The sequence below is a fragment of the Plecotus auritus genome (genome assembly GCF_963455305.1).
Source record: "Plecotus auritus genome assembly, chromosome: 8".
In the NCBI taxonomy this organism is placed as follows: domain Eukaryota; kingdom Metazoa; phylum Chordata; class Mammalia; order Chiroptera; family Vespertilionidae; genus Plecotus; species Plecotus auritus.
Window position 1 is genome coordinate 60,488,312 of NC_137782.1, and position 26,373 is coordinate 60,514,684.

A 26,373-nucleotide genomic window follows, 5' to 3' on the forward strand; every position below is an offset into this window, starting at 1 on the left:
CTCAGCCATTCAAGGTTTCCTCTTCAAGGCCACTGTCCCCTGTCCCTTTATCTGCATCCCAGATCTTTCTAGAGTTCTAGGCCTTTAAAACCAACTGCATCCTAGACATTTTCCCTTGGAAATGCCCCACAGGCCCCATGGACTCATCGCTGCCTCCTCTCGCCCCTAAAGAGCATTGCCCCAGTGCTCTGTTTATATCTTCTCAGACGTGAGGGGTGTCACCTGGAGGACTTGTGAAAGCAGACTGCTGGGCCTCTCCACAGAGTTTCTGAATCAATAGGTCTGGGTGGGGCCTGAGAAGTTGCCTTTCTAATGGGTTCCCAGGACCAAGCTTTCAGAACAGCTGGGCTAGTGAGCAGTGTCAACAGCCCATCTCTCCTCCTGTCACCAGAACATTCTACCAATGACCAAATCCTATACTTCCTTCCTCCAAGTATCGCGTGACCCTATCCCTCTTCTTGGCATCCTCCTTCTCATGCTCTGGCCCTGCACCAGTCCTTGAACTAGTTCCCTGCTTTCTCTTTTGGTCTCTTAATGGCACATAGGCTCAGGGACACTGTCTCCTTCAGGGCTGGATTCTCAGCGCCTGGCGCAGTACTTCACACAGCGTGGGTGTTCAGTAAATATTTGCTGAGGAAAGGAAAGAAGTGGGAGGAAGGAGGAAAGAGGGAGGGGGAGAAAGAGGGAAGGAAGAAAAATAAAAGGGACCCATGCCCCAAGGGAAGGAAGTTTGCTCCAGTCATGTTGCACACAGGTTGCTAGAGTGACCATTCTAAAACACAAACACTTATTTTGAGGACACCATGTCCCCACTTAAAAAATTCAAGTAATTCTCCATCGTGTCCAGGATGAAGTTTGAACTTCATACATAATGTTCGAGGCCCTTCAAGCCCTGGCCCAGCCTTCCTTTTCAGCCTCTCCTCCCCCAGACCACCCCCCTCCCCAACACTTGACATCTCACATCACTGACCAAATGCTATGCTCCTTCACATCCTTGCGTTTGCACCTGCTGGTCCCACTACCTGGAATGGCTTCTCCTGTGATTGTACCTTAATTTATCCTTCAAGTATAGCTCAGATGTCACTGCTCAGATAAAGCCTTCCCCGGCTCCTATGGTGTCACCCATACCTCTTCTTCCTGTACTCCCTAGGAGACACTGTTCCAAGAAGGCAGGAAAAAATAACAGCTGCTCACATTACGGACCACTTACTACATTGCCAAACTCTCTTCTGAGGGCTCTGCACAGATTAACCCTAGTTCATCTTCACATCAACCCTTTGAGGGATGTGCTATTAGCCCTCACCCCACGTTACAGAGTGGAAACTGAGGTATGAAGAGGTTCAGGTAACTTGCCCAAGGTCATCCAGCCAGAAAGTGGGAGAACTGGGCCTTGTTCACCACTGTGTGCCCAGGTCCTAACACAGGGCACAGCACAGTCAATGCGCCCATGATTATTCTTTGGATGAATGAAGTCTAGCAGGCAGTATCTTTTCTTCAACTCTGTATCCCCATACTGGGCAGAAAATATAGGCTAATAAATGTTTTTGGAACAAATAAATGGATGGATGGATGATGAGTAAATGAATGATGCAACTGCCTGCTTGCTGTAGCATGAATTTAAATTTAGCCCTGTAAGCATCCTGATGCCACGTGGTAAAGGGTTGAGGGGAGAGGAGGAACTGAGTGACCAGGGAAAAGCGTGCAAGCTGGTAACTGGTTTGGGTTTATTTATCTTAAAGTCTTTGTTTACTCAAAACCTACCTGCAGGTAGTCTAAATTAATATAATCTTCTTCCTATGTGTATATCAGGGGTTTGACAATAGAAAACACTTGAAAACAACTTCCAACAGCTCAAGACAGATCTGGCCCAGGCAATGAGACCTGCCCCTGCCCCTGTCCCTGCCCCAGCCCCGGTCTCTACCCAGCCTCAGCCCCATGCGGCCCGTGTTCACAATGTTTGGGATGAGGGAACAGAGCAGGGGGGTTGAGGTGGACAGTAGGGCGGCTGGCATCAGAATTGCCTGGGTTTGCCCTGGCTCGACCACTTATTGGGTATGTGACCTTGGGTAAGTCACGTTACCTCTCTGAACTCTGGTTTCCTCATTTGTAAAGGGCAAAGAAAAGAAAGAGCGTCCTCCTCACAGTTTTTGCGAAGACCAATGAGATCACTGCCTGGCACCAAACCCGTGTGCCGAATGCTATTTGTTCTGTGTCATCATTAAAGGATCTGATGTTACTGGACCCTCTCAAGAATCTGTGAACCAGTTAGGATAGGAATTATTCCCATTTTTACAGATGAGGGCACCTGAGGCCAAGGACCTCCCTTCATGGGTCAGACAGCAAATAGGTAGCAGAAACACGGCTCCCGGGGAAGATAATCTAAAATCCAGAGTTTCTAGTTTAGGTTCGCTGGACGCCCTCTACTGACCGAGGCAAGGAAGTGGCCGGAGATGGAAGAAAATGTGCAGCTGCCAGAAGGATGCGTCCTCTGATTGGACTTTCAGGCACAATCCTCAGGCGGTGCCAATTAGCAAATAGCACCACCCTCCTAACTTAACTGCTGCTGGGCTGAGATGGCCCGGATAACCGACGCCCAGGAATTGCACCTCCCACAGTATTCCATTTGGAAAACTGAGGTCTGACCAGATGGCCTGTGGCAACTATGGTGCCAGACAATTTAACTGTATGTCCCAGACCTGACGCAGGAGGGCAGATGAGGACATCCTGAAGCAGCTGGCGGTGTCAGCTTGTTATCTGGCTATTTCTGGGGCAGGAGGGCTGGTCAGAGAGAGAAGTCTCCTGGGTCCTACTTACCATGGTGGTTGATATGGTCTCAGTGGTGATGGAGGGAGCAGTGGTTATGAATTCCTTCCCCCCTAGGGCAGTCCCATCCACCTGTGGTCAGAGGAAGGAGTCATCAGAGAAGGACACAGAGAGAGAGAAGCCAGATTCACCTGCAGCATCTGCCCCCTGGGCTCACGGCAGTCCCAGCGACAAAGTGACAGGCTGTGTGAGTGAACGTGCACTGGGGGCACGTGGGTGTTCACGCACAGACTGAATTACAAATGGGCCTCACAGGCCCTCCGGTTCACTTCAATCATCTTTCTTGATGGACAAAGGAAAAATAATCCTAGACAATTTGATCAATTCTATCCAAATTTTAATGCATGTATTCTTTGACCTGGTGATCCCATTGCTAGGAATTCACTCTTGGGATATAAACTTTGAAGACTTTGCCAAGAAGTATAGACAAGGGAGTGCACGTGTTAACTGCAAAAGAGGAAAACAAGCACAGGTCCCTCGACGGGAGACTGCGTGGAAAACCAGGGTCCCCTCCTGAGTGGAACTAAGAAGAGTAAGGTGGGTGCACATATGCCAGCAAAGAGCGATCTCCAAGAAGATTATTAAAAGGTAAGGTGTAAAAGAGAACAATCTCTTTCCTGTAGAATTTTTAAATATCTAGAGATGTAAGTATACATGTTGGTATATGCATATTTTTCTGGGAGGAATCAGAAAAAAAATTCATTTAGTTCTGTTTGAATTTCATAACTCTGAACATTTTGATATCAGTAAGGATTACTGAGTTGTGGAACCGGGGGCCAGTTTAGTTTTCTTTTTATTTCTCTGTGTGAAAACAAAACCCACGTTACAAAACAGGCCAGAGGAGGAATACGTTGCCTGAGGTCACAGCTTGTCAAAACTCAAGAGTCCTGACCCAGGAGTCTCGACCACTGTACTAGCAGCTTCTTCAACCCCTATGCGTGTTGTAAAAGTGGGAGGGAAAATTCTGGAAATGACAGCGTTCCCCATGTTGTGTTGGTTTACGTTTTTCTTCAGTTCTTAAGACAAAGACTGGTGTCCAGGGCAAGAAAGCCCTCAGCACAGCAGCTCTCTGGCCAGAAAGAACCAAGAACCACAATCTCAATTTTGAAAGTTTAAAAACCACAGGAGGAACTTCGGAACCGCCTGTATCAATTCATGACAGCCTTCTCCAGGGTACTCAGTGTGTTTCCTCTCACTAAGACAATGATTTGGGGTCTCTTTTTCCCCCAGTTTGTTCATTTTGCCAATCTGATGTGGAACCCTCATGCATAAAACAACGACCCAACGTGAGCCACTGTGACTAAAGCTGGCTTGGGGTCTCACATCTTCTCTTTCTGAGCAGGCCCTGGGATACATCAAGAAACCTCTCGCCCTGACCAGTTTTCTCAGTGGCTGGAGCATCAGCCCATAGACCGAAGGGTCATGGGTTCGACTCCCAGTCAAGGGCAAGTACCGAGGTTGCAGGTTTGGTCCCCAGCTCTCTCTCACTCTCTGCCCCCTCCTTCCCTCCATCCCACTCTCTCTAAAAGTCAATGGGAAAAAGCATCCTGGGGTAAAAGAGAAGCCTCTCCAACTCCTTAGAGCAGTGGTCGACAAACCGCGGCTCGCGAGCCACATGCAGCTCATGAGCCGCAGTTTGCCGCTCTGTTGACTAATGAGTTTGCCGACCACTGCCTTAGAGCAATCTGAAAGCCACAGTCCTAATCCACTAGCCATTGGACCTTACCAAGCTCCAAAGAGGACAGAAGAGACATGATAATGCCACATAATGGATGGGGAAGTTGCAGCACTAAGAGGTGTAGTCTGCCCACTCCCACAGCTCAGGAAGGACAGTAAAGGACTCAAGAGCATCAGCACTAAAATGGGGGCTCTGGGGGAGCCAAGGTGGTCAGGGTTGGCCAAGAGGCTTTGTCATGGTGCTGATCCCACCCCGAATGCCTAATACCTGTGCTCAGGGAACACGGAAAGGCACAGGTTACCTGGGTGTCCACAGTGGTGACTCTGGTCTGCAGCACAGCCTCTGGCTCGATCTTCTTCCTGATGGCCAGACTGCTGACAGTCATGGTTTCCGTTTTCACGGGCTGCAAGATGAGGAAGAACACTTCATAACTCAAGCCCCGGCATGGCTCCTGTCATAGGCAACTGCGGTGTAGGGTCAGCAGGTTATCTTTCATCCCTACAGCTGGCCGAGTCTCCAGAAGGGTACAGAGGTCAGGGCAAAAGAGGCATGGGTGATGTTACAAACATCCCGAGAGGAGAGCCTGCCCATGACCCTGTAACCACTTAACCTCGTGGTGGCTATATGCTGGTTTTTCAGAGAACCATTAAGAGAACATATACTATTTAGTTCATGTGCTCTGTGCCAGATCCCACAGTAGGTATTTTCCCTACATCCATGCCACTAAATCCTGAACCACTTTAATGGTTACGGTACCACCTCATTGAATTGTTCTTTAGAGCAGAAGCCACACACCTGGAAGCCCCTGGGGGCCAGGCAGGGGATATAAACAAGTAAAGTGGGCTTGTTGAGACCTGGGGGCAACTCTGAAGCACATGGGGCGCCATTCAGGTTTGGCCAACTGTGGCCATGGCTTCTGAGTGACTGGGTCATTTGATTTTTTTAAAAAAATTATGTACTTTTTTTAATGATATAAGAAAAATCCCTGTATTTTATATTCAATGCCATAATTTTTAAATCAAGATCAAAGAAAACAGCCTGCTGGCACGGCTCAGTAGTTGAGCATTGATCTATGAACCAGGAGGTCACGATTTGATTCCTGATCAGAGCACATGCCCAGGTTGCAGGCTTGATCCACAGTAGGGGGCGTGCAGGGGGCAGCTAATCAATGATTCCCTCTCATCATTGATGTTTCTATCTCTCTCTCCCTCTTCCTTTCTCTCTGAAATCAATATAAATATATTTTAAATATATATATAAAAAAGAAAACACATCTGCTAGCCAGATCTGGCCCAGGCCACTGGTTTACAACCTATGCTCTAGAAGTCGTAAGTTAAATGGTCAGTTTCTTCTTCGTCCTCCATCGGGCTAGTTCATGGCTATCCACACAGCAGGTATCCACATATGTGAACTGAATGAATGAATGAATGAATGAATGAAAGCTAGGTTGTCATCTGTTTGGGAGGGGGTGAGGGGATTCTTATAGACGGTTGTACCCTGGAGATCTAGCCCTTCAATCAATCAGCTACTAGTGCCTGCTATGTGTGGGCTTCCAGGAGCTGCCACCTGGTAGGAGAGCAGACCTGTCAGCCTAACGTACTTGGGATACCACCGGAAGCAGAAGCATTACTGAGCCAGGAGGCTGTGGAGGGGACAGTACTTCTTCCCAGGGTGGTCAGGAAAGCATCTGCTAGGGAAGTGACATCTGAACTCTGTCCTGGAATATGACACGTTTGCAAGGCCGAGAAAGGGAGGAATAACCTTCCACCCAGAGGCTACAGCACATGTGAAAGCCTGAGTGAATGAGCTCACGTCTCAGTGCCTGTAGAATGGGGAAGGGGAGAGTGGTGGGAGGTAGGCTGGGGCTACAAGAGACAAAGGAGCAAAGGAATAACATGAACAGAGATCCTCTGAAGGAAGGACACAAAGCAGAGAAGCCCAGACAGTTTATCCCTGTGTCCCCCTCAGTGACGACGTTTCGGCTTCTCTGGGAGTTTCCACAGCTACCCCAGGAAGCCCAGGCCCCAGGGTAAGGAGCCCGGGCCAGGATCAGGACAAACCTTCCGACTTTCAGACCAGGCCGGGGCCCCTGCGAGGTGTCACAGCACATGCTCTCTGCAGTGCCATGCAGCACAGGCAGGGGGAAGAGGAGGAGTCGAGTAAGACCTGACTGCTGGTCACTGCTTGACCTCAGGCAAGCGATGGGTTCACAGGGTTAAAACGCCAAGGTGTGCATGTTAGGGGTAAACCGAGAAGGCAAACATGCGAGCACAGAACCATGCTGTTCTGCGGAGGGACAGTCATGCAACACGAGACACAGCTTCAGCCTGAGGGATCTGGGCTGCAGGCTGGTGACTCGGTCTTCTCACAGATGGCCCAGGGCCCTCTGAACATGCAGTGCCTGCTGGGCCCAGTCTCGATGATGCTCCACTGTACCTCAAACTGGGGCATATCCGGGGTGGAGCAGGCCCCTCGATCCGGGCTATCCTCGATGCCCCCTGACTCGTCATCCTGGCTGGGGCCCCTCTTGCTGAGATCCCGGGAGAACACCAGGCCCTCCGTGTCCGAGTCACTTTTGTCTCGGTCAAGCTCAGGCAGACTGCGGGAGAAGTCTTCGAAGGCGCTGCCGTGGTAGTCACCAATGATTGTGAAGTCGACCTCTGCTTCCAGGCTGGACGTGGAGCTGACTGTGATGCTGGAGCACTTACGCTCGATGGCCAGATGGTTGTCCTTCAGGAACACCGCGTCCCTCTCCTGGTCCTGGTCCTCGTCTCCCGTGTCACTCTCTGGGGCCCTGGGACGTGGCGGTTTGACTTTCTCCTCCGAGCCCTCCCTCAGCCCTGCTCTCTATGGCCAGATAAAATAAAAGGAATGGGAATGTGGGATGAGAGGGAGAGAGAGAAAGAGAGAAATCAAGATGGTAAATGACAGAAGAAATCTTGGGGCCATGTTGAAGTCCCAAATGGAAGAGCAGGTCAGGAAACAAAAAACACCCCGGGAAAGGTTCCTTGACATTTTAACAAGCTTAAAATAACCGAAAAGTTCTCAAGAGTGGGGACGCTGATTTCCGGGGGTCTCCTGATGATGGCAAAGCAAGTACAAAGCAAACATCCTGCCAGTTGGTTCCTGGACAGGAGGCTCCATCCAACGTTTGGATCTGGGAGCTTAACAGAAGCGGCACTGTGCACAAGGCAGGGATGGGGGCCCAGGTCCCAGGCCCATCCGTGCAGGCTGGGCTCGAGAGACAGAAACCAAGGAGGGAGACCCAGGGATCAGGAAACCCAGGCAGGGGAAGCAGAGGCTGGAGCCAAGAGCTTTCAGGAACAAAGAGGAAGCCAGCACGGTTTGTCAATTCCACTGAGTCCCCACGGGAGGGGTCAGCACCGTCTCGAGGGAGGACCCAATATGGGGTAATTCCTGGGAGCTGGGTGCTGCATCAGTTCAACCCTGAGCTCCAAGAGTGGGCCGACGGGCAGGCCATGGAGTGGAGGCTCTGGTCCCATCAGTGTAATTGACAACAGCAGGCCAAGGAAGTGCCGGAGGGGAACCAGCAGCTCTTGTCTGACATACATACCTCTCAACTGGCCTGTCAGGGATTAAACACCACACATACATTTGGGACTGGTTCATGACACTCCTTCTTAAAACCAATCTAACACCCACCAAGTGTGTTTAAAGTACATGGCTTCAGGTTCTAGAGGTTCAGTGCGCTTAGAGATTCACTTGCTTAACTAGCATCCATTTAGCCAGTTTCTGGAAGGTTGAGAGGTGTGAGGACACGTTCAGACAAGCCAGAGTTGAGCTGCCACGAGAAGCACTGCCAGCGCAGGTGGGAGTCTAAGGCAGCGATGCACCCTGGCCAGGCGAGGATTACCGGGGCATCAGGGCACCAAGGGGCTGCAGAGACCTGAGGGCCTGAGGGGCTGACGAATCTCAGGTGCCCCCCTTTCCCAGGGGGTTTTGCTGCTAAACTGGTGAGGCGCTTCTCTTCCCTGACTGCATCTCCGGATTTGTTCTGGATTAGAGAAGATAGTTAGTCTTAAGGAGGCAGAAAGGCTCTGGGAACTGGGACCGAGAGGGAACCACGAGTGACGGATGGAAACCTCTGGACTGTAGCTTCCCCAAGGCAGGAGAACCAGGGAAGGGAAAGGATGAAGGAAGGTCATTGGATAAGCCAAGCCAACAGGTAGGAACCCAGCAGGTGGGGGCAGCAAGGCAAAGCGAGTGTGTAGTTTGCTGGCGGTGGTGCCACCTTTTCCACTGTGGCCCTTTGGGCACCAGATCACACCAAAAGCTGTGGGTTTGTGGCTGAGCTCACATGGGCCAAGCAGGTGAACCCTGTATTCTGCTTGGGCTACACTCAGGGTAAAGAACTCACAGGGATGGACAAGCAGCCTTGGATTGCACTAATGACGAGGGCACTAAACATGCTTCTAAAAAGCTACACAGCATGCGGTCACTGCCCAGCTGGGGGCAGCGGTGGGAGTGGGGGCTCACGTGGCCAGCTCCCCCAGTAGCTTCCTCCAGCGTAGTTTCACAGCCCGAATCGGGAGACATGAGCTCGAGTTCCTGGTGGGATGTAGTAGAAACGCCCTCCCTGAAGTGGCTGGTAGTGGGTGACATCATTGAGGAATGCGTGGCATCGGGGCCGGCGATGTCTTCTGGGGGCTGGAGTTGGACGAAGCCCAGGTCTAAAAGCTTATTCTGCTGCTGCTCTGCATGCCCTAGGGAGGCCTCTGAAGACAACTCATTTGGAAGGGCCCGTGTTTCACCCTGACTCACTCGCCGACTTTCAGCTCCATGGGTCTCAAAGATCCAAATTTTGTTGGCCACTGAGGTCTTGCTAATGTCTTCCAGGGAGCCTTCTTGGCCCCCGGTTTGGAAAGGAGTCATCTTTGGCTTCCCTGAAGGGAATCCCAACCTTAGAGCAGCAACCCCCTCAACTTCTTCAAGGACAACTCTGCGCTTTCTGCTGGCAACGGGAGGTGCCTTGCGCTCACCTCTGTCCAGAGTCACAACAGGCTCTACTTGGTCCTTGGGTTCTGGACTCTCTCTGAGAAACACAGGGGACTGTTCTCCAAAGGGATCCCCAAGTTGCAAAGGCTCCCCTGACCCATGAGGGGCTGGGCTCGCAGAAGCGTCCTCAGGAGGAGCCTGAAAGGGACCACAGGAGGTTGGGAGCGGGCTGATCACCTCCATCTGAAGAAACTCTGTGTGACCCTTGCTGTGCTCCCTCATGGGTTGTCCTGTTTGGGTGTGAACCGGTCCCCTATCTTTGGGCAAGAAGTTGTCTCTGTCTGGTTTGGCTAGCGTCCATGGAAGGGCGCAGGCTGGGAAGTCTGGGCACACACCCCTTCCTCTGTGAGGTGAGTGGTTCCTCCATGCTGCTGGGGGACTTTTCTCAGCCTTTCCCATCAAATCTTGACTCCTGGGGGCCTCTTCCTCTGCCGTAATGGCAGATGCTGGGTGGGTAAACTCTCCCTCCACCCCCCACCCTGCTTCTTCCCAATCCTTAGCAAATCTCTGCCCTAGAGAAGATGCATTACCGAGCTGCTGGTCAAAGGCCGCCAGGTCATTGGGTCTTCCGTGGTCCCTGGGAGGCCTCACCCCTTCCTCCAAGGAAGTTGCGTGGGCTTTACCATCTTCATCCTTGTTCCTTCTGGAAGCTGCCGGAGAGCCCCACTGGTCAGAGGCCCTAAGCTCAGAGCTCTCTGCTAGCTCTCCCGAGAGCTCCCGCCTGGTCTCATCTCCAGGAGGGGCTTTCGGGTGCTCTCCTCTCTCCTCCAACAGCGGAGGGAGGATTTGGTCTTCAAAATCTTTCTCTCCATAGTTGAAATAGAAGCTCCTTTCTGCAAAGGAAGTATCAGTTTCATCACTCGAGTCGGCTCTGTCTTCCTCATGGGCTGGGTCTAGCAGAAACGACTGAAGTCCTCCCTTGTCAGAGGTTGGAGAAGAGACATCCGCCTCTGCTGGCCTGGTCCCCAGGGCAGTGAGCCTTTCACAAGTCTGGATCTCCTCCAGCTCCTTTCTTAGCTCCACATGGCTCTCCAACTGACCTGAGACCCGGCGCTTCCTGATGGTTGCCTCCCCGGTGCCCATCCTGAGCTGGGAGCCCTCAGGAAGTTTTTCTGCCAGAGTGCAGCCTGCAGCCAGGGAATCCCCTCCTGGGCCATTCCCGACCCGGGGGCCCTCCTCCCACAGTGACTCGAAGTCTTCAGGGCTTGCGATCATTCGTCCTTTTTGCTGGGTGTTTGCTCCTCTGGCTCCCACCATTTCCTCTGTGGCCACTTCAACTTTGAACTTGTCCACCAGGATATCCACCTTGGAGAGTCTGCCATCGGCAAGGATATCTGCAAGGCCTGCCTCACTTTCTTCCTGCTGCATGGCGGCCACTTTTAGAAGACTGAGTTCTTCTGGCCTAGTGTACTTCCTTTCTATAAATACCCAATGCTCTGAACCCTGTGTTTCAATTGGAGCAAGAAGAGTTAACATGAAATAGCAGGCACCTGAAGAACAGGTCACCTTTTCCCTTTACAAGAAGGGACCATTCTACCACCAAAAGGTCAACATGTCTGTCCCCAGAACTGGCTGGGGAGAGGAAGGCATGACAATACTAGTCAGCCTCATCAAAGCTCCTCTTCCCATCAAAGCACCCAATAAATTATTTACCAACTCCCCTCAACCGCCACCCCAACTTGGAAAAATGGGATGGGGTCTCCTCATGTTAACCGTGGGGAAAATGGAGATCCATGGATGGGCCAGGACTCTCCCTCTTCCGTTTTCATAATATAACTGCCACTGTCAGAGGGGAAAGTAGCTGATGTTACGTGAAATCATTGACTGTTAGAGCCAAAAGAACTTCTAAGACACCTTCAGTCCAATCTCATTGTGCAAATGTGTAAACTCAGGCCTAGAGAAGGTCAGTGACTTACCCAAGGTCATAGTTCATTGATAATAGAGTCAGGAAAAGAGTGTCTGAGTTTTGATGACAGATCCAGGCTAACTTATCTCATAACGTATGGAATATGGGTCCCACTGTGATCTAATGTGAAGTTGATAGTAAGTATTGAGATAAGTTCCATAAGCTACAGCCTGAAATCTGACCTTTCTGCAAGAGCTTCTGAGAAGGAAAGAGATTAGAATGAAAAACACTAACTAGTCCGCTCTCCCGGTTAGTGCCAGTCACTGCAATGGCTTGAACAGCTTGAACTTTGTGGGTTTTATTCCCAAAGAAACAGGTACCATGGCCTGTCCCTGTAAAATTCTAATGAAATCCACAGAAAAAGTAGACAAGGATTGACCAGAACACATCACCGAAGGAAACAATCTAACGATCCAGGCATATCTTGGGTGGAAAGCACCAATAAGAGGGCAGAGCTGTCAAACCACCGACAGAACAGCCCCACCTCCCTTTTGAACAATGCTTAGGAGGGAACCATGGACTTCTAGAATCATTCAAAAAGGAAGAAGGCCATTGGGATTTTAATCTTAGAGCCACAGAAAACTTTCTTCACACAAAATCTTAGTGGAAGTCTATTATGTAGCACAAATGGGGAGCTGCCCTGTTGAAGTTGGGGGCCTAGTGCCATGAAGTACTTTCCTCCTTTGAAATCACAGCTCTGAGTCAAGCCCCTCATGGTAAAGATGTGGAAACTGAGGCCTAGAGAAGGTGAGCACCATGCCCAAGGTCAGAGAGTGAGCGAGTGCAAAGGCAGGCCTAGAACCGTCTCTGAGTCCAAGTTCTGTGAGATGCATCTACGGTAAGATGTGCCCCAAACTGCTCCCGAAAACAAGCTGGGGGGAGTTTATCTGACCTTGGGCTCCGATTCAGGTTATGACTTGGAGAGGAGTCTATCAGATCCCATCAGACCTAAAGGATTCTGCAGGATCAAGGGAACACTGTAAACCCTCTTACCTCCATTCCCCCACTCCATTTCAACAAAATCGCCATGACTGTCAGGGAAGCAAACCACATTAAGAGATTCTCACCAACAGAAAAGAGAGACAAAAGGAAGGGAGAAGGCCAGATAAAGTTGGGGGTAGGTTCTGAGATTTTACTTCAGGTTGTTAAGCCTTCAGGACCACAGCACTCGGACTTTCCCAGAGAGAAGTGCTTTGAGAGCCTACAGACGCCAGGCATGCATCTCTTCTCTTCAACTTAGGAAGCAAGTGCCTTTAGCTGCTCCCGTCTCAGCTTGTACTGGCATCATCAGCCTGGCAAGGAGAGCCAAAGGCCTTCCATGAATTCCCTTCTGGAATATTCTTGCCCCAAGTCTAACTAGAAACTAGTTTCTAGGCTGAGTGGGGTGGGGGCTGGCACAGAACAGAAAGATTGTATAGGGGAAAAAAAGGGAAACATACTTATATTCAATTACTTTGTGCTAGGCAATACCAGCCTTTTGACTAAGTCAGCGATTTTCAACCTTTTTCATCTCATGGCACACATAAACTAATTACTAAGATTCTGAACCACACCAAAAAAATTTTTTGCCGATCTGACGAAAAATGGGTATAATTTTGATTCATTCGCACCAGGTGGCTATTGTTGTGTTGGCTGTTGTCATTTTAAAAAATATATTCTTATTGATTTCAGAGAGGAAGGGAGAGGGAGAGATAGAAACATCAGTGATGTGAGAGAATCACTGATTGGCTGCCTCCTGCATGCCCCACACAGGGGATCGCCCTGACTGGAAAATCAAACCAAGACCTCCTGGTTCATAGGTCGACGCTCAACCACTGAGCCACACCAGGCGGGCTGTTGTTATTTTTTCATTTGACAATCTAAGGGAAAAGTGGCCAGTGGCCCTGACTAAATAGTCAGGTATTGCATATTTAAAAAATTCTTGAAATCGTTGGTCTAAATTATTAAATTTAATCCATATGGTAACTTGTGAAGCAGGTGCTATTACCCTATTTCCGAAGGGGAAACTGAGGCTCCCAGAGGAAGGTGACTGGCACAGATGACAGAGTGAGCACTGAGAGAAGAAGGGGCTCTGCTTCTAACGAGTGAAAGTAGATATGCAGGAACCTAAAGAGAAAAGAAAGACTGAACGAAAAAGAGCAAGGCTTCACTGGCACCAAAACACTGGCAGAGCTACAACTGGCCCTGGGGATTGGCCTGAAAGTCGTCCTGACCAGATTTTAGGATGGGGAAGATGTCAGGGGAGCCCTCAGCCATTCTTTCCCCTGAGCCAAGGTGCTCAGTGCCTGCTCAGAGTGCCCCCTGCTGTCAGATGGAGGAACTGAGGTAAGACAGCCTAGGAACAGAAGCTGAAAGAGGAAGTGGAGCGGATTCTGTTCCCAAGGACAAGGAGCAAGTCTCCAGCCAGGCAGTTCTGTGGACTCTGGGCTGGAGCTCTGGCTCACATTTTGGCACAGAGGAGGGGTCCAGGATGAGGAGCTCTCTAGAAGCCATGCCCTGGGAGAAACTATTGAAGAAAGAGGGTTAGCGGGTGCTCAACTCTGAAGGGCCATCCTGGAGGATGCAGAGCAGGCGTAAAGGCGCTTGGGGACAGAGCAAGGCCCACAGACGGGTGACTCAGAAGGGCAGACAATTCAATATGAAAACTTCACAATGGATGAATGAAGACAAAACGAGCTGCCGTTAGGAACAGGCAGAGCCCCCTCTGTGGAAGGGACTGGACCGACAATTTTTAGGAACCCTGAGGAAGGACGCATGTTGCCCCTCTCAAGGGTGGGCACCTGTCCTTGGCTCCGGGAGCATCTCTGTGCTCCAGGGCATCACTGCGTCCCTAACCTTGGGATGCTGTTGACTCCTGTCCAACTTCTCTCAAGAGTGTGCTGATAGTCTTGTTTTTATTTTTACAACTGAGGGAAAATAACTGTGATTTATGTTTTACCACTTACGTAGCTGACTCACGTTTCTATTACAGTTCCAGCATGTTTTCAGCAGCTACAAAATTTTTCTCCGGGGAATTAAGAAAGGTATATGCCCTCAGACACTCTGTGCCAACAAGAGAGGGTCATATATCAGTTAGTACCTTCCAATCCTGACCGTCCATGAGGTGCTGGGCCTGGATTCAACCTGGCATCCATGCAGGGGCACAGCAAGTTTCAAGAGCCCCCAACCTGCTGCTCTCCTGGGCCAAGAAGCAATGCCCTCCTCATTTAGAATGCCTGCCTTACCAGCATCTCTATAGCTCCAAGGTTACTCCTTGGAGCAAGATGCCCACTTTGTCTGTCTGGAGGCCCAGATTGATCCAAGGGGAGTTTAGAAAAGAAAGAGGTAGGGGGATGAATGGGATGCCATCCCCTAACTAACCACAGCTAGACCTTACTCGGGCTTCTAAACAGTAACAAGACCTTAGGGCAGAAGACATTTAGGTGCCATGACCCCTGATCCCAAGCTTAAAGGGCAGAGCCTGCCTCTAGAGTCACCTGCCTCTGCAGGGCCTGAGGAAACTCATTTCTGCCTCCCTTTGAAGCCAGAGGTGTCTTCCCTGAATGGTTTCAGTCCTGATTCCTGAGCAGCAATGGATGAGGGAGGGGCCTGCCCTTTATGGATCCCTGGAAAGGGGATGTTCATTTGTCACAGCCGGGAGACCATGTGGGCTGTCCACTGCTCCCTGTGCATGGCAGAGTCTGCTCCACCCCATTCACCCCAGAGAAAGGGTTTTCTTAAGACCATTAGGGTTCTGGTTGGGCGGGGAGGTGATGACAATAACCTCAGGAGATGCTGCGAGGCTTTTCTGAGTGAACACTTCCAAGCCTGTGGCCGTCTCAGGCTCAGGTGCCAAGTCCTGCTGAGAGGTGTCCTGGGTCCTCTGGGACTGCAGGGGAGGCCCAGGGCCAGAGGAAAGGGAGAGAGGGAGGAAGGGAAGGAGAGACAGAGAGGGAGAGAGAGAAAGCAGGAGAGACACACACACAGAGTCCATAAATAGCCCCGCTTTGTAAATCCCACATCTTTAGGTTTTATAGATTAGGTCAGGAAGGAGCTGCACCGCCGTGGGGCGGGATAGAAAGGAACTGCCCCTCCAAGCCATTCAGAGAGGGAGGCCCACGGTCAGCTGCCAGCCAGCACCATGGCTTTGGGCCTTCCCTCATCGCCTGCTCATTCTCATTCAAGAGGTTTTGGAGCCATATCACTTGCACACGGTTCCAAGTCTTCTCTGGGTGTCTTTGCTTTAGACGATGGTTCAATCCTGTAGTCTGGGTCTCAGCCCCTTTTAGACAGTTATCTTTAACATGAAAACATAGGCTTGGCAAATTGGAACTCTTCTTTATAGTTTTGGGTCCCTATTTTGGTTTAAGCTCCTACTGTTTTCCCCTTGGCCCAGATGACGCCCAACACACGAGGAAGCTACTAGGAACCATGGATGAAACGCCCTGCAGATCTCCCCTGCAAAGTCCATGTTTGAGCAGGAATTCTAATCGTCAGCAATGCCCGTTGACTGTCCACACTGTCCAGTTTATAAAGTGTGTTTATATCCATTATTTTGCTCAACCTTCCCAATAACCCAACCCTATAGAATGGAAATCTTAGTTCCCTTTCGATGGACTGACGAGCCAGTGAGGCTCAGAGAGGTGAGGTTATTTGCTCAAGGAGTCAGACCGGTCCTTAGCTAAGGCTCCTCCCCATCCCCCAAATCTTTAAAGGCCTCTAAACGCTCCAAGGTGAGCTCCTGGACCAGACTTCTTTCTAGCAGTGGGAAGAAAAGAGAGGAACAGACTCCGCCTTTTAATGATCCAATTCTAGCAGCTCCAGCTGTCACCAGCAGATGGGGCACCCTCAAGCCAGGCTGCTCTGAGGCCACCCCAATGCTCCAGGAGCCCAGCTCTCCAGGGGTCATCCTGCCTCTCTCTGCTGGAGTCTGACTGTGTTGGAAGCCCCTGCATCCCACCCTACCCATTTCAGAACTGAAGAGAGTCCACTCTGCTCAAGGGTCTCAGGACAGGAGCAGGGCATGTAACTGGATCACTAGACCAGCCCCCAGGCCCAGTTCAGCCTTGATTATGTCAAAGGTGACCACAGAAGCCCTCAGTGGGTGCAGAGATTTGCCCTCCTTCCATGGCACTGGTCTTAAAAGCCCCCAAATCATCCCTAACTTTGCGAATCACCAGCCAGGGAGCCATCACAGCAGCCTCACTGGACGAGGCCCTCTGTTAGCCAGTATGGCAAGGCCATGGGGAGTGCTGAGTCAATAGAATGCTCTGCTTATTAGATCATGGCTGCATCAACCAATTGTCAAAGCATTAGAGGACAGCACACACGCAATTGACTCTACGTCTGGTCTTCACATAATTTGGTCTTGCTTCTAGGCAGTTGTGATTTAATAGCAAATACAATGCCTGGGACACAAGAAAATCAGATTCTGGCTCCTCTTCTATCAACTATGACACTAAAAAAGTCCTTCCCCTTCTGGGCCTCAGGGCCCCATCTGTGACATGATGACCTTGAACCAAGCGGGTTCTGAGGACCCTTCCAACTTTAAAAGAAATCCCGACTCCAAGTTAACCTTCTGTGTGAGAGTCCCAGGTCTCTCAAAAGGAAACAATAAGTACTAGTAACTCATACTGAGCCTCTGGGTCTCTGCTGGCCCCTCCATGCTTTATCTCATTTGATCCTTACAACATTCCTAAGAAGTAGATGCTTTATTACCTCTACTGAATGGAGGCTCAGAGAGGTTAAGTCACAAGCACTGGATCATCCAGCTAGCAGGCAGCAGAGCCAGAGTTCAAACCCAGGCGGTATAAGTCTAGATCCCAGTTGGGGTGGAGCCCAGTAAGCAGCAGCACTAGAGTATAAAAACCCAAGCACAGACGGAGGTAAACACTGCCAAGATTTAGCAGCGCTAACAATAACAGGTTGGGATTATCAATACAAGAATTCTCAAGATCCTGTCTCTTTTTCAATTGCTTTCCACTCTGAAAGGCACAGGAGCAGCTGGTTTTCCTGGAGGACCTAGTTCCCTCTAGTGGGCTCTGAGGATCCTTCCTGGAGGGAATACTTCCAGATCTGTGTTTTCACAATCGGCTCAAAAGGGTCTGGTTACTGGATAGAACTACCCTGATTCTTAGAGTTTAGTATGCATGAGAATCGCCTGGGGCACTTGTTTCAGATGCTGATTCCAGGGCTCTACCTCCAATATTCTCATTCAGGAGGTCTGATGTGGAGTCCAGAATATGCATTTCTGACAAGTACCCCTTCTTCCCCATTATTCTCTGGCTGATGGAAGGGGAATACACCAAGCCATTTTGAGTTTTCCAGGATGGTCCCTGGGGCCCCAGATTCCAAGATTCAGTGACTTTGTCTTCCTCAGCTTAACCCACCACCCCATCCCCATCATCAGTGCACACAGCAACAGGGAGAAGCATACAGCTGTGGGGGTGACAGTGAATCAGCACACTTCCCCACCCTCTTTACCCAAGGCCCCCGTTGAGGGGTTCAGGGTGAGACCTACCTCGCTGGCTTTCTCAGGGGTGCCTTTGGGGGAGGGGGAGGCGGGCGAGGAGGGCAGCCTGCGTTCCCGTTCCCAGTCTCGATCCCGGTGGATTAGTTTGCTGTTGGGTTCCTTCAGGGTCCTCTTGAGCTCGTTGATGCTGGCCTGGTGCTTCAGCAAGACATCCTCTGGCTTGTCTAAGAACTAGGGTGATGGAGAGGACAGCCAGGCATTAGAGGAGCAGCTCCGAGATGGGATACCGGGTGTGGTGAAAATGGCAACAGTGACCATCGCTGCCCTATATCAGCAAGGTGACTCCCATGTGTGACCTGTGGCACTCTCCAGCACCTCATGAGCCAGGCAGGGCAGGGATATTAGCCCCAACAGGTGCACAAAGCACTTGAGATTAAAAAGAGGAGACTTCTGCCCTGCTGGTATGGCTCAGTTGGTTGGAGCTTCATCCCATACACTGAAAGGTGATCGTTTAATTCCCGATCATGGCACATATCCATGTTGCAGGTTCAATCCTCAGTCAGGGCACTTACAGGAGGCAATTGATGAATGTTTCTCTCTCACTGATGTTTCTATCTCTTTCTCCCTTCCTCTCTCTCTCTAAGAGAGAGAGAGAGAGAGAGAGAGAGAGACTTCTGGTCAAGCACAACCTTTTCCACTTCCCTGCCTGGCTCCTGGTCTTAGAGCCCGAACCCATGCAAATCCCACTGGTTTGGGTGAGTTCCCTTTGGTGCTGTGAGCCCAGTCTAAGTCACAACCGAGGTACAGTGAGAACTTGCCAACCCTGTTCACTTGGCGGCTCTGACCCCCTCCTTGGCTTCCCAAATCCTGATCCCCACCTCTGACCAAGACTTGGACCACTGTGCTTAGCAGGATCCCCAGTCTAGGCCCCTCCTGGCCCAACATATGCAGTAAATCAGGCCCTGTGGGGCCCTTCTAAAGCCAGGGACATCCATTAACATGGGTTCTGTTCCCACACCAAGGACCAGGGACCCAGGGACCAGGAAAAGATTGTGTTCAGTATTCTCTGCTGACAGCCTCTACCTTTCCCAACCACCCAGAATCTTCCAGATACCTGTGGGTATTGATTCCTCAACAGCAGACAGGGTGAGATACAGCCAGAGAGGGGTGTTCAGGAGGATCAGGAGAATTAGATACCAGGAAGATAGGTAGGTCCAAGGCTGGACACAAGAACTGAGCCAGGTATAGCTGGAGTCATAGGTGAGCCCCACATTGTACTGCCAAGTCTGAGCTCTGGCCAGTGCATCATGACAGAGTAATCTGCCCCTAGGTCACGTGAGGTGCAGCCTTTGCACATGAGATGGCAGCGACTTGCCAAAGCTGCCTGTCTGTCTGTTTCTGGGGACAGGGCAGTAGGCTGGTGGCCGAAGGACCCTTATCTGCAAGGCTATTTGAGGGTACATGTCAACTTGATTCAGGGCAAGAAATGGACAATCTCAGCTTATTATAAAGTCAGATCACCTGGAAGGTAAGCTTGTCCTTGAACAAGCTAGATTCTTCCCCTGGGATTCTCTCTGGCATCCGAGGATCCTCTATGATTGACTCCTAGGTGACCTCAGAAAGGAAACCGATACTACTGAGGCTTCTGCTTTGCCTCCAAACATCTGCCTGTACCTCCTTTCCTGAGCTGAGCTGCCTCAGGACCGTGTCTGTCTGAGAAATCAAACCTGATAGGGTTTGATGGATTGGGGCTGCAATAGACCCAAGATGTGTCTTGTGACCTTCTGTCCTGTACCTGCTACTCTGGCTCAGTGGGCATGTAGTGTTCCTGACAGCTAGAGGGAGCGGTGGAACCCCAAGATCCTTGAAAGGCCTTGGTAAAACATAGTGCAAATGCCTTACTGTGCAGGTGGGAAGCTGGGGCCTAAGGGGATGTCCCGAAGACCTCAAAGAGTCAGTGGCAGAACTGGGGCTAAAATCCAGACCACAGTCCTTCCCCTCGGGCCCAACAATAAATCCACTTCTCTTGCAGTGAAAGTTCAAATGAAGAGATGGAGACTGTGTGAAAGGGAAGGAGAAGTGGTTAACACAGATGAATAAAGTGAGGGAGAGGAGAGAGAGGAGGAGAAAAGGAGAGGAGGCTTTCTTGACAGCTGGAGAAGCAGACCCCAGCCAGAGGGATGGGCAATGAAATCTGAGAAGATGCAGATGTGCTCTGAGGCTCCTCCCTCCCACCCCTCCCACCCACATCTGGTTGCCAATAGATAATAATAAAAAAAAAAAAGCAGAAGAGATGGGCTCAATGAAAGCATGGAATGCCTGGAAGAGCTGAGGAACACAAGTGGGATAGTCAGCAGGGACGGGGGAGTGAGCGTGGGTGGTCTGGGGAGGCAAAGTGTGAAGCTGGATAGAGAGGAGGGGAAAGAGGGAGGGGAAACACTGCTGGGGGATGGAGTCTGAGCAGGATGCTGAAGAGATGAACTTAACAAGGGGAGCTGAGGGGGCTGGGTAGGGGATGGGACTAGAAGGAGCGTAGGGGGAGGAGGATGGCCAGGGAGCAGAGGTGAAGCTAAAGCTGAGATGGCACCAGGATATCAGCTTGGGATGGACTGTGGAATGGTGACAAATGAACTGGGTAGATAAGAACAGGTCCCATGCAGTACCTCCTGCTTGTGTCTCGGCGTGGTTTCCTGCTCCGGCTAGCAGACGGGGGGAGGAGGGAAAGCAACCAGCAGGGTCAGTAGAGCCAGTGGATTAGAGACATCGAGACCAGCCCAGTCCAGCAGGTAGCCCAGAGCGCTCTTACCCAAGCAACAGAGGCCAGGGAAGCTGGGTGGCCCCCGGGTTGGGGGGGTGCGGGGGGGGGGGTGGCTGTGAGTAGTTGGAAGGGGTGGAGTGTGAAGCAGGGAGGTGGCCCAGGGAGGTGATGACGGGGGTGGGAGGACTGGAAGCAAAGTGAGCAGTTACACTCAGCAGATGGAAGTGAGTGTTCTGGGTAGTCCTGCTTCTTGCAGTCAGCATATGTGTTCAGGGACCTGTGCTTCCAAGTGGGACTTCATGTTGGAAACACACTATACCCTTGTGTGCACATGCCCATTTGCATGTTGTTCGAAAATCTGGATACGTACCCCTGTGGGTGAGGGGTGTATATCTGTGAGTGAACGCATGCAAGTCTGAGGCCAAGTGTGCCTGCAGGAGTGTGTGCACAGGTATGTGGGAAATGGGGGTGGACAACAAGAGGGGGACACACTGTGAGGGCCTGCAGAAACACCCCAGCATGCTCTGGGGGAAAAGAAGGCTGTGCAGATTCAAATTGTAGTCAAAGGGGCAAATTCAGAGTGGGCAAGAGGAGACCAGAGTCCCCTAGGGTACAGAATGCCCTCTGGGAAAGCAAGGCAAAAGGATGGGAGGGTGTATGGCAAGCAGCATGCCCCCCACTCCTGGGCATGTGCAGGAATTGAGCATGGCCCAAGGGCAAGGCTCTGAGCTTGGTGCACCCCATAGCAAGGGTGCTCAGCCACAGTTGGGGGCACCTGGAGGCCAAGGCTAAAGACAGGATCAGCCTCCTGATCCCCAGATCAGTGAGTATAAGAAAGTCAGACTCCTACCTTCAGCTCCTTGATCTTGGTGGGGGTCCTGACCTCTCCCTCCTCGGCCTCTGACTGCCGCCCCCCAGACTCGCCATCTTCCTCCCGTTTGTCACCATCAGGTCCTGCATCGTGATTCTCACTGACCGAGGCTGGGCGGGAGAACTCTGCTAAAGTGGGCAGAAACAGCCGGGCAGCCACGTGAGACATCTCCCAGGTGCACGGACAGGGAGTCGGCCCTGCCACTTGCCCAACCATGCTTGGAGCGGAGCAGACACTTCCACACCCCAACACATTGGGGATAAGAAACCAGTGCCCAACTGGAGTGAAGCAGCCTTCCCAGTCACGTGGACTGCCTGCCAGTCCCCTCCTGATTTCTATAGTACTAGAGCCCAGGTTCAAATCTCAAATCTATCTCTTCTTAGCTGTGTGACCTTGGGTAAGTTATACAACCTCTCTGGGCCTCCGTTTTCTCATCTATAAACAGTACCTACTTCAGACAACTGGGGGAGGAACAAATAAGTTCATGTGTATAAGTATTTAGAAGAGTGGCTGCCACAGAGTGAGCCAATTCAATCAATGTTGGCCCACAAATGTTGATTTTCTTGTTGTGGCATTTGTGGCAGAATGCTCACTTGACCATTATCTAACAATACACAGATATTGTGAGATTAGCTTTTACTAGTGAAAGCTAAAGTCCTGAGGTTTGCAAATAATGTAGTTTCTTTATAAATCAAGGAAAATTCAAGGGAACCCTTGCAGTAACATCTTTCTCACTTTGCTGGCATTCCAAGTACTTTCCTGAACAGGAGAGAAAAAGGTAGAATTACACCCTTTACTCCAGACACTGGGCATAACTCAGACTATGCCCATGGATTATGTCTTGGTGGGGAAAAAAATGGCTGGAAAACAGTGAATGACCTGAGCACATCATCCTTGGAATTGGCCTAGATTAAAAAGGAGAGAATAATTATCCTTTCTATTTATATATATTTACTCTGCAAAGTGCCCATTCATGCACATTATTTCATTTGAGCCCACAGTGCTCTGTGTTGATGACTAGAATGGGAATTATCCTCATTTTACAGAGACTCTGAGACCTTTCAGTGAATCAGGAGAAGAACCCAGGCCTACTGGCTTAGAGTCCAGGCTTCCGGCCTCCTCTTGATGAGCATCGTCAAATCTGGGCCAATCTTTGCTGCCTTGCACAATCTGGGCTTCATTTCGCCCCTGGCATAGTAATGAAAGCTGCAGGGGAGGATAGAGAGACAGTAATGGGCCCTCCTTTCTTTTTGCATAAAAGTTAGCTCTCAGTCCTGTGACCATTCAAGAATAAGGAGCTTCCTCAGTTCCAAATGGACCCTTGCAAAACTGCATGTCCTCCAAAAATGGCCAGGGAGTTCTGGAACAGGTCACACCTTCATACTGCAGGAAAAGTATCAGACTGCCTGATCACCTGGAAAACTCCTAGGTATCCTTCAAAACCCTGCCCAGTTGTCACCCTCTCTGCAAAGCCCTTTCTGCTCCTCCTAGACAGAATTAATCTCTCTCTCCTTAAGGCTACTCTGTATTCTGTACTTCATCCATTGTTTGAATCACGTTGAATGCTTATAAACCTACTATTCTAGGAGCTCCTCAAAGGAAAGGGCCATACTTATTCTAAGACTCAGAAAATATCTGTCAAGTGGGACTAACTTGCTGAGAGTCCTGCCCCAGTGTAGCATTATTATCTGGGAGTAGCCATTATTTCCCCCACTCAAGTCCCCACCTCCTACCTTTAAACCATCCTCTACAAATCTAAAAGCAATAATAATAATTTATTACTGCTACAATAAACAATAACTTGTTATTGGGTATTATTTATTACGTTCCTAATATGTGCCAGGAATTGTTTCGGGTGTTGTAGAGGCATTATCTCATAACATAGCGAAGTAAATAATCTTTATTTTGTAGAAGAGGAAATAGGCACAGGGAGTTAAGTTGCTCAAGGCCTCCCATCCATTCATTCAGATGTTTATGAGCCACATCCTGTGTCCACAGAGCAGCTGGTGAGAGTCAAGGCTGAGATTTGAACTCAGATCTGCCAAACTCTGAAGCTCCCCAGTGCTTTTTATCCCATGGCCTTTATCCCATGTGGCTTCTGAATCTCCCCTATAAACTCCAGTCTGCATACTGGGGGGAGTCAGGGCCCTGAGGGATGCCAAGTTAGTATGTCTGGGCCAGGGCCTGGGAATCTGCATGATTAACGGACTCACAGGTGATTCTGATGCAGGTGGTCTACAACCACATTTTGAGAAGCCCTGGTCTGCTTGATAGAGGACAATGTAGGGCCAATTCTTGTTGATATTAAGGGCAGCTGTCAGCCCAACAGAGAGCACCATGTCAATCAGTTCAATGCAACCAAAAGAATTTCTGGGAACAACCCCTCTGCCTCCAGTCAGGTAAGGCATCACCAACTCCACATTGTAGTCATAATACATCCTTCTCCTGGTATGATGAAAACCCATGAATCACTAAGCATCTTAGGCAGAGGGCCCAGAAAACCATATGGCTAAACCTGGGACTCCTAAAGGCTCAAAGAAGTCCCAGGAAGTCTAGGAGGGGCAATATGACATCCCAGCGATAGTGAGGCCATAGGTTGAGGCTAATCCACTGAGAGCTGCCCAGGTTCAGTGGAGCTCTTGGGCCACCCTGCCCAGTGCAAGTCAATCTGTGACGTGTCTACCACCCTCACTGCTCATTCTGCACCTGGCATGCCCATCTCCTTCCCTCTGAACACCACTCTTCTCCCACCTCCAATTTAGGGCATACCTCCATCAAGGCTGCGGGACATGGTGTACCGTTTGCTGGAGGAACGCTCGAAGAAGGGAGCGGGCCGGTCGATGAGGGCGCTGGCCTGGCGGGTCTGTGCCTGGGTCCTCCCACTATACCGGAACTTGGAGCCCATCACCAGGAAGCCCTTGGGTGGAGGTTCGGGGGACACGAGCCTGCAGTGGAGGGATGGAGGTGAGGAGGGGGGATCATACCTGCATTGCCAGATCCAAGGCTGGACCACAGCTGGCCTTTCATCCCACTGTCCCACCAGCTACACTCTGTGGTCCAGGAGGGGAGAGACTTGGTGAAAGAGGAGGGAGGTCTTTCCTATGGTCCTTACTACCTTCTCCCGCTCTGCCCTCAAAAAACACAGACATCACCCACACATACACTCACAGCCTCTGTCTCATCCCCAGTTACCCCATCCCCAGGTCTGGCTCACCGGAAGAACGTGTGGTGCTCAATGCAGACCTTCCACAGTCTCTTGGCTGACCGGTGGTTTGGGAGCTTAAAGCCAATTGTGCTCTCGAACTGCTCGTACTGCAAAACCAAGGAGGGTGGGTAAGACGCAACACCTGGGCCTCTCTCTCCATCACTTCATCCTTTTGAACCTCTTTTCAGCATGCGTGACTCTGGCTGTTCTTTTATTTATTCACTAGAGGCCTGGTGCACAAAATTTGTGCATTGGAGGAGGGGTCCCTCAGCCCGACCTGCGCCCTTTCACAGTCTGGGACCCCTCGGGAGATGTCTGCCTGCCGGCTTAGGCCTAATCAGGCCTAAGGTAGCAGCCAAACATCCCTCTCGCAGTCCAGGGCTCTCGCAGTCCAGGACCCCTCACTCCTACCGCCTGCCTGCAGTGGAGGCGGGAGAGGTTCCCACCACCGCCGCTGCACTCGCCAGCTGTGAGCCCAGCTTCTGGCTGAGCAGTGCTCCCCCTGTGGGAGTGCACTGACCACCAGAAGGCAGCTCCTGCATTGAGCGTCTGCCCCCTGGTGGTCAGTGCACATCATAGCAACTGGTTGTTCCGCCATTCAGTCGACTTGCATATTAGGGTTTTATTATATAGGTTTCGTTTACGCAATAATGTGAACTGAGCCCTTACTCTGTAATCAGTCTAGAGCAGGCATCCTCAAACTACGGCCCGCGGGCCACATGCGGCCCGCCAAGGACATTTATCCGGCCCGCCGGGTGCCGCTGCCTGTCCTGCTTAGCAGCCGACTTGTCCCGGGCCCGCAGTGCGCATAGGAATTTGTTCATAGTTTTTTTTTTAAACTATAGTCCGGCCCTTCAACGGTCTGAGGGACTGTGAACTGGCCCCCTGTTTAAAAAGTTTGAAGACCCCTGTTTTAGAGCAAGAGAGACACCATGGTGATCAAGACAGAAGATTCAGGAGAAACCAAGATGGCGGCATAGGTAAGCACCTATACTGCTGCCTTGTACAACAATTTCAAAACTACAACTAAAAGACAGAACGGACATCATCCAGAACCACAGGAAGGCTGGCTGAGTGGAAATTCTACAACTAGAAGGAAAGAGAAAAGCTCACGGAGAATCAGAGGAGCGGCAAAGGGCTAAGGTACGGAGACACGCATGCAGAGAGGAAGGGCGGCTGAGTGCCTGGCTAACTTTCTCTGGCGGGAGGGGGAAGGAAGCCCCCGACTGCACTGAACCCCAGTTCCAACTGCACTGAACCCCAGTTCTGGGCGAAACCCCATAGACCCAGGCTCATACAGGGGGAGTCTGGACTGTCAGGTAGAGAGAAAGGCACAAAGAGACTCGGAGACCCAGGGGAGACGCAGCGGGCAGGGGTCTGGAGGCGCACGCAAGTGCTCGCAGAGAAGACTGAATGCGGAGGCTGCCGCAGGCATTCTCTAGTGGAAGGGAGTCGGAAGCTCCTGACTGCACTGAACCCTAGTTCCGACTGCACTGAACCCCAGTTCCGGGTGAGCCCCTGGGGACCCAAGCTCTTACGGGGGGAATCTGGACTGCCAGGCGGAAACTCAGGGGAGCCGCGGAAGGCAGAGGTCTGGAGGCGCGTGCACAGGGCAGGGCTGACTGGAAGCCAAGACTGTCTGCTCCGCCCTGAGACTCCGCCCCA

The 26,373-nt window shown here is 51.0% G+C and overlaps 1 protein-coding gene across 20 annotated transcripts in view; it reads right to left on the reverse strand.

The window, feature by feature from the left end:
- Positions 1-26,373, reverse strand: part of EPB41L1 (erythrocyte membrane protein band 4.1 like 1) — a 140,114-nt gene that overhangs the window by 11,182 nt on the left and 102,559 nt on the right. For 5 of the 20 annotated variants that reach the window (XM_080685616.1, XM_080685615.1, XM_080685613.1 and 2 more), the window contains 11 exons: positions 24,718-24,815; positions 24,273-24,448; positions 21,483-21,631; positions 20,538-20,573; positions 17,923-18,105; positions 15,187-15,291; positions 8,999-10,960; positions 8,376-8,516; positions 6,938-7,348; positions 4,803-4,904; positions 2,815-2,895 (listed from right to left, as the gene is read on the reverse strand). In XM_080685616.1, coding sequence (XP_080541742.1) covers positions 2,815-2,895; positions 4,803-4,904; positions 6,938-7,348; positions 8,376-8,516; positions 8,999-10,960; positions 15,187-15,291; positions 17,923-18,105; positions 20,538-20,573; positions 21,483-21,631; positions 24,273-24,448; positions 24,718-24,815 — 3,444 coding nt within the window. The remainder of the gene's footprint in view (positions 1-2,814; positions 2,896-4,802; positions 4,905-6,937; positions 7,349-8,375; positions 8,517-8,998; positions 10,961-15,186; positions 15,292-17,922; positions 18,106-20,537; positions 20,574-21,482; positions 21,632-24,272; positions 24,449-24,717; positions 24,816-26,373) is intronic. The other 15 variants (XM_080685609.1, XM_080685605.1, XM_080685614.1 and 12 more) reach the window with 13 other exon arrangements.